Here is a 7,500-nt window from a genome sequence, read left to right as displayed (position 1 = left end):
CATCCTTCCACTGTGAGAAGATCACTCAGCGCTGTGGGTCTGAAAGGACGTGTAGCTGATCAAGAAGAACCTCACTGAGAAAAGGAGACGGACACACCAAACAAAGAAGCTGGACGATGGACTGACCACCCCAGAGTCCAGACCTCAGCACCACTGAATGGGTTTGATCATCAACCAGCTTCTCCGACTGAGCTTTGGAGGCTTGTCTGCAGGTTCTTTCAGGAGCTGAAAGTGAGGCCCCTGAGAAGAACGGAAGCTGGAATGAAGGGAGAGACTCACTGACTGAACAGACTAAGAGTAGGGTTAGCTGCTGAGGATTCTGGGTAATTTTCTGTTAAATGTGTTTGCTGCTTTTTTCCTGATGCTGAAAAATGAACTTCCTCAGTTTTTATGGAATCTTCTACAGCTTCATTCATCTGTGAAAGTTCTTGTTACCGTTACCTTTAAATTGTCTGCATCTTAACGATGTAAGTTAGAGAAAACGATAAGGTGTTAATATGTGTTTGTGTCAGATGGCAGCGCTGCAGAGCCCGTTCTACAGCGATCAGATGAACCTGCTGACGCTCTGCCATAAGATTGAACAGTGTGATTATCCTCCTCTACCTCCAGACCACTTTTCAGAGAAGGTACACACACTCACACACACACACACACACACACCCCTCTTTACCCTGTTCTTCAGTGGTCAGGACCCCCATGGACCCTCACAGAGCAGGTACTGTTTGGGTGGTGGGTCATTCTCAGCTCTGCAGTGACACTGGCGCAGTGTGTTAGTGTGTGTTGCGCTGGTACGAGTGTTGGCTGGATGTTTTTGGTTGGTGGACTATTCCCAAACAGTACCTGCTCTGTGAGGGTCCATGGGGGTCCTGACCACTGAAGAACAGGATAAAGGGGGCTAAGTAACTATGCAGCACATTAGAACCACTTTATACACTCTTTATAAACGTCTCTCCAGCCTGATTCCAAAGCTTTCCGAAGTTCAGGTGCTGTAGTTTAATATTTTAACTGAATGTAATGATAATCTTTGTGTTTTAGTTGAGGAGCTTGGTCAGCATGTGCATCAACCCGGATCCAGACGAGCGGCCGGACATCGTGTTGGTCCTGCAGTTCTCCAAACAGATGCAGCTGTGGACGGCCAGCACCTGAAACAGCCTTCTGGAGACACATCTGGACACACCTGCTGAGCACTGCTGGGCAGGAGAAGGAGAGTGAAGTGTGGACTCACTCGGGCTCTGTACCTGAAGAACTGCTGTATTACTGCACTGATCCAGCTCGACTATAACGAGCCCTCACGCTGTTCCTCAGACTGTCCCGCACTCTCGCATATCGGTTACTTTAATGTTATTTTTATGCTCCACGTGGGGTCAATATTCACCACCCCAACTTCTGCTTTAACTGGAGACCCTGACCGTCGTACCGCCGGATGACCTGTAACTGGACTCAACAAGTTTGAGGAAAGTGGACTGAACAGCTCAGTGTATGTAACCCCCCAATTTGTGCTCATGTTCAAGTACTAACAGCCTCAGCAACAAGTAAAGATCTCAGCGGTGGTTCAAGACGATGAGCGCTCGTGTTTCTGACGGCCTGTTGAGTTCTGCTTTTGCTGTGTGTAAACAGTAAAATCTGCAGGAGGGGAAATTTTGGAAAAACATCCACCTGCGATTTTCTAACCAACTTTTTTTTAACAGTTTAAATACAATTACTGTCTAATTGGGCTTAATTTTGCCAAGACCACCAGCACATCCTTTTTTTCGGACTCCTGGCTTGTGTGCCAGAGTTCTGAGTGACCGGGTTAAATTTCCCAACGGAAAATTCAGACAAACTATGAATTGTGTTAGCATGCAATTCAATTGGCAGCTCTTGCGATGTGACAACTGCACTTTTTAAAACCGCAATTTTGATATTAAAACGACCGTTTAGGCGTCGCCTGGACAGCTACAGCCAGCTGACCTGAAATCCTGACCTCAAACGTTCTTGGCGAGACGTTCTGCGAGCAGCTGTGCTGCGGCTACTGCCCCGTTAAAAAACACAAACTTCCCAGTTTCTACAGTCATAATGTAAACACAGCCTGCAGGCCCACAGTTCAGTTCCTCACTCTAAACCACACGACTTGATCCTGTATTCATATTAGTTACTGCAGAATACGGAAAAACCTTCCTGCTCATTGATCAAAACTGCACACCAGAAAGATCATGTTTCCTTCTCCACCACCATAGTGGACCACGGTTAGCCCACTGACAGCAAAGCAGGTGGTCCAGTGGCGCTTTGCTCAGCGGCCCACCGGTGGGCCAAGCAATATTCCACTCATCTTCGCTCATTTTCCACCAACAGTCCAATTTACTTTAACTTCCTTGATTTAATTTCCAATTTAATTTCCTTGATTCGTTTCTTTAGTTGAACTTTGTAAATTAAGAATTCTGATCCAGCTCAGCTTCAACATTTTATATCAGGCCTGGTCATTAATGTGTTTCTCAGTTGTTTGTAAGTTTATTTTCCAGAATAAAAGTATTTTGGGTGATTAAAAACTGGCTAGAGCTTGTGTGCAGGACAGTAATCTGGGTGGTCCGAAGGTGTACCAGCAGTGGAAAACGGGGGGGGGGGTGCACCTTATCAAGCCAGCTGACTGATATATGCTTATGATCCTAATCTAAACCAAAACATCTGGAAGCTTCTGTGTTTGGGTTCAGGATCACCAAACAGCTCTCTGACCAATCAGGGATGGCTGTCTGAGGAAGGTGGATCTCTGATGCTTCTCCTCCTTATTCAGGACTTTAATTCAATAAGCACCATCTGTCATACGTGTAACACCATGTGCTCGAGGACCAATCACAGCCTGAGTATCTAAGCCTGGACTAACAGCAGGTTGTTCTCCGCAGCTCCGTCTGTTCTGTGAAGCTGAATGAAGCCTCAGGAAGAACCGCGTCTCTTCACAACAGATTTTATTCTAAATACCGGAAAAAAACATTTCCATACATGAAATACAGAACAGGGTCAAGAGCGTCGGTCAGCGTAGGGTCTGTTCAGGACGTGTCCATGGTCTGCACGCTCTCATCCATCACCTCCAACTGAAGAGTGGTCACCTGCTTGGTCAAAACGCCCGTGGTGCCGTGCTTGTACTTGTAGTCACCGGTTCTGCAGGAAGAGAAGCAGAGCGCGAGTAAGCATGCAGTTCACTTCTCCACCCGTCCACGGCACAAACATCAGCACGTCCTCCAAGTGAAGCACTGCAGTAAAACACTGTTAGAAGGTCAGTAAAGTCAGTAGGAACTGCACTCACACTGCACAATTCCAGACGCACCCTTAAAGCGATACTAATCACATCTAATTACATTACTAAACTAAACGTAGCCCATCAGCCAGGAGGGGTTTGGTGTCTGAAGCTTCTTTAGATTCAGCACTGAAGTGACGAGGCGAGTGCAGGTACCAAGCACCCCACCAACCAGCCAGGTGCTAAGAGCACGTCCAACTCATCTCTGGCCTCAGAGCCGTGCAGTTCGGTGTCTCTAACGGTCCTGATGATGTGGTTTAGACACTGTGTGACTCACTGGGTCTACAAACATGGATGAAGGAAATGATTCAGGTCAGACTTCAGGATCTCAAACGGCTGAATTTTCCACAATTTTCTCCCCAAATTAGTCTCCACCAATCACGCGATGCCACCAGTGCTAGGAGCTGAAGGTAAACGCAGGCTTCCACCTGGTTCTGTGAAGCTCCACTGCATCTTAAACATGTATAGAATCTTACACGAGTGCCCGAACCTGAAAACGTGACTAACTGGGCAGAGACGGAGCATCTTCACTGCTGAACAGGCTACGCCTGCCTGCTGTCGGCACAAGGCTCCACTGCTGGAGGGCTTCGCTTTAGTTCATTGGCCTATTTTACTACCCAACGTCTGAAAAAAGGACCAATTTTCCTCGGCTTTTTATTTTTGTGCAACACCAGCGTTCCCACCTAGAAAGGTAAGCCTACTTGGGGGGTGTGTGTGTGTGTGTGTGTGTGTGTGTGTGTGTGTGTGTGTGTGTGTGTGTGTGTGTTACACATCAACAGCTCCACACAGTGAAGTTACTGGTTCTAGGGATGCAGTTAGCACAGTGCTAACTGGTGGGATATAGGCTTCCATTGCTTGTTAGCTACATTAGCCCCATGGCTCCAGTGCTGAAGCTAAAGGAGCTAAACTCCAGACCGACGTCCCGTCTGACAGGGTTATGGAGAAATCTGTATGAATGGGTTTTTATGCTGAATCATCACTTTAATCTCCCTCAATTACACATCTGCACTTATCCTCCCTTGAATGGAGGTGTGTGTGTGAGAGAGTGTGAGTGTGAGCGTGCGTGTGTGTGTGAGAGAGTGTGAGTGTGAGCGTGCGTGTGTGTGTGAGAGAGTGTGAGAGTGTGTGCGTGCGTCTGTGTGTGTCCGTGTGCTGGGGTTCATGTGGAATTGGCGTTAGTGAAGGTTAAACCCAAACAGGCGCCAGAAGCTCAGCTGTCTGGACGCTAAAGCACAAACTCCAAGCCACACGCGTGTTTTACTCACTCTGCAGCTCCAACATGCTCCTCCAGTCTTAAAGCAGAACAGGTGACATTCGGTCAGAGTCTCGGCACACACAGCACTGCACACCAGCACTGACACACAGTCACTGGGCTTTTGATCAGGAGGGACAGAAAGTTAGCAATTTCTTTTGGTTGCATCTCTGAGATTTCAGCCTCGAGCTGATTGAGGAACACAAGGGCCTTCAGGTCGGAGGATTTAAATGTCAGAAAATCTGCTCTAAAACGGACACGTGTCTAGTAACCGGTCTCCTTTTAATGCGTAGGCGATGCTCTACATCAGTCCTGATTTGTGGTCTGGGCTCCAGAACGTTCTGCAGCAGTGAGACGCAGCTCTTCGCTTACTGTGGTGCAGCTGGTTAAACCGATAAAGCCGTGCTGCAGCCCTCGACTACAAGCTCTCTCAGTGAAAACGGTGCTGGATTAACCGGCTGAAAAACGGAAAAAAGAAAATCTCAAAGCCATAAAGCCCAACACCACCACCACCACCAGGGACTTCTGGGGATTTCATTAGCTGAGCGTGACCACCAGAGCGCTTCCATCTCTTGTAGCGCCTGAGGAGCAGCCTGACTCCCTCAGGTGCATCAGGTGCAGCTGACACTGCAGTGAGGGGGCTGGAGGGTTGGGGGTTGTGAGACGAATGGGTTCGGCTTCTTATTTGAATTTTCTGTTCCTTAAACGGAGCAGCGGTTGCACTGCAGAGCCTGTACAGGTTCCAGAACGTACCTGCTGTTCTATTTAAGGTGGAACAGGAAATCTGAACAGCCAGACGCCGAATAAAAGCATCAACATCACTGTGGCACACGCCCGTCTCCTGGGCCCCGACGACGGCCGCCGGGGACAAACAAGGTCATTTAAAGTGTCCATGCACAGGGAATAGAGGCGGAGCCCAGGAGGTGGGGCTTGGGACTCGTGGGGCTTGGGATATTTCTTACCGGAAAAATAATGCAAGCAAAAGATTAAGTAAAAAAAATAAAAAAAATAAAATAAAAATAATAGGACGGCAGCATAATAATAATAATAATAATAATAATAATAATAATAAAGCTTAAATGAGTGTTTTCTTCAGGACGTCACTGAGTAACGCATTTTAAAACCTTTAACGCCTTTATTTTGCTAATTAGTGCATAATTTGACAGAAACTGGGAAAACGCCCACCTGTTCTGCTGAAGTGTTTCTATGACAGACAGAGACGTCCTGACTGGTGGTCTGTCTGCAGGTGTCACTCACCTGACGCCCTTCTTGTTGGCCTCATCGTGAGGTCTCAGGTAGTCCACCTTGCCTTTGGTGATCACGCACAGATCGATGTTGCTGCCTGAGCCGAGGTCGTTAAAGATCCCGGCTGCTATCGCGTCGCGTACCAGCTGCTTCGCCTCCTCCTCCTGACGGGCAGAACATACGGTCAGCATCGCCTCGTGTCACTGACAGGAGGAGAAACGGACAGAGACTCACCTCCATGTTGGGCTTGAATCGATCCTCAAACACGGCCATAGCAGCCAGAGAGCCAGAACCTGACAACACAGACCAGACCTGCTTAACACCACACAGCCAACTCAGAACCTTAAACCCAGGAACAGCGTGCAACCACGGAACCAGCACATCTGAAGGCACGAGGAGCCGATTAACCTGCGGATTTTACATTTCTCAGATTTCACCAAGTGACACCATCTGACAGCTCAGCTGCCCGATACCTGCTGATAGCAGGAACATTATCAGCGCTGGCCGATAACCCTGTCGATAACGGGATCAAACTCGTCTCCTGCTGACGTCCCATAAACTCGCCCTCTGTTTAACGATGTGACCTTAAAAAAGACGAACTGATGAATCTGGACCTGAACATAAAGACCATATGAGGAGAACTAACAGAAAAATAAATAAGACGATTGACAGAAAGGGCAATGAATTCTGTGAAGCTCCGCCCCCAGAGCTACAACACACCATGTGCGCTGGATGAGGACGTACAAGTGATATAAACAGTGCAGCCTGTCAATCAAACTTAACCTTAATGGTCAAACTTAATGATCATGAGTCACTCAAATCAGACGACCAGATAGCTGGCCAGAAAAAGTAAATGAAAGGCACAAAGATCTAAGCGCTCCATCATTGTGGGATCGTGAGTCTGATGGCCGGTGATGTCACAGCCATCCGTAAGCGTGAGTCCAGGAGATCATGACTATCGGACGGTTCTGGGATTAATAATCGTACCACTCTGCACCGGACGGCCCGTTAGAAACACCTGTCAGTGTCACAGACTCACCCATTGTAACGTAGGGCAGCTTGTCTGTCGAGCCATGAGGGTAGATGCTGTAGAGGTGCGGCCCGTTACAGTCAACCCCACCCAACACCAGCGCTGCTCCGATATAACCCTGATACCTGCACACAAACGCAGACACCACAGTCAAAAACAGAAAACTTTACAGAACAGACAAAGAAAGAGGGAATAAATGAAAAGTTAAGACTGTTTAACAGATAATGATAAAGAACGCAGCACATAGTTACAAATTAATGTAGAAATCTGAAATAAAGCAGCTTTGAGTGTTAATTGTTCATTTCTACTGAGACAGATGCATTTCAAAGTGAAGAGTTTTCTAAAATCCTAACGAGGACATTTAGTTCACAAGCTTTCCAACACTTAACACAGAAGCTTTAACATTCCACAGCATCAGGATCGGCAGCCAATCAGGAGTGCCCTGGTTTAAACGAAGCCCCCGAGACTCATGGGAATGTGCCTTTAAAGCTGTGAGGGGTCTAAAGGAGCAGAGCAGATCTGTCTGTGTGCTGGAGGCGGGATGTGATCAGCTCTGGATCAGCCGATTCAGTGAAACACCTCTAAACTGTAGTGTATAAACAGAGGAAGACCGGGAGACGGAAGGCGCTGGTCACCTGAAGAGCATCTGTTTGAGCATGCGGTTAGCAGTGGCCACTCTCGGAAGGCGGTTGGTGGAGAGAGAGT

At 47.7% G+C, this 7,500-nt stretch overlaps 2 protein-coding genes across 4 annotated transcripts in view; one reads left to right on the top strand and one right to left on the bottom strand.

Annotated features, from left to right (window-relative positions):
- nek6 (NIMA-related kinase 6) overlaps nucleotides 1–2,525 on the top strand; it is a 20,327-nt gene extending 17,802 nt beyond the window's left edge. For both annotated transcript variants that reach the window (XM_037545652.1, XM_037545651.1), the window contains exons 9-10: nucleotides 513–626; nucleotides 1,036–2,525. In XM_037545652.1, coding sequence (XP_037401549.1) covers nucleotides 513–626; nucleotides 1,036–1,146 — 225 coding nt within the window. In that variant the 3' untranslated portion in view covers nucleotides 1,147–2,525. The remainder of the gene's footprint in view (nucleotides 1–512; nucleotides 627–1,035) is intronic.
- Nucleotides 2,526–2,922: 397 nt separating this feature from the next.
- The window catches only part of psmb7 (proteasome 20S subunit beta 7), a 13,099-nt gene continuing 8,521 nt past the window's right edge, over nucleotides 2,923–7,500 (bottom strand). Inside the window, exons 4-9 of one of the 2 annotated variants that reach the window (XM_037546239.1) lie at nucleotides 7,431–7,500; nucleotides 6,805–6,920; nucleotides 6,000–6,058; nucleotides 5,778–5,929; nucleotides 4,534–4,560; nucleotides 2,923–3,132 (exon numbers count right to left, since the gene is read on the bottom strand). The exon at nucleotides 7,431–7,500 is cut by the window's right edge and continues 71 nt beyond it. In XM_037546239.1, coding sequence (XP_037402136.1) covers nucleotides 3,021–3,132; nucleotides 4,534–4,560; nucleotides 5,778–5,929; nucleotides 6,000–6,058; nucleotides 6,805–6,920; nucleotides 7,431–7,500 — 536 coding nt within the window. In that variant the 3' untranslated portion in view covers nucleotides 2,923–3,020. The remainder of the gene's footprint in view (nucleotides 3,133–4,533; nucleotides 4,561–5,777; nucleotides 5,930–5,999; nucleotides 6,059–6,804; nucleotides 6,921–7,430) is intronic. The other variant, XM_037546238.1, reaches the window with a different exon arrangement.

This window comes from Pygocentrus nattereri, chromosome 16, assembly GCF_015220715.1.
Source record: "Pygocentrus nattereri isolate fPygNat1 chromosome 16, fPygNat1.pri, whole genome shotgun sequence".
In the NCBI taxonomy this organism is placed as follows: Eukaryota; Metazoa; Chordata; class Actinopteri; order Characiformes; family Serrasalmidae; genus Pygocentrus; species Pygocentrus nattereri.
This window is presented reverse-complemented; position numbering and strand designations above follow the sequence as displayed.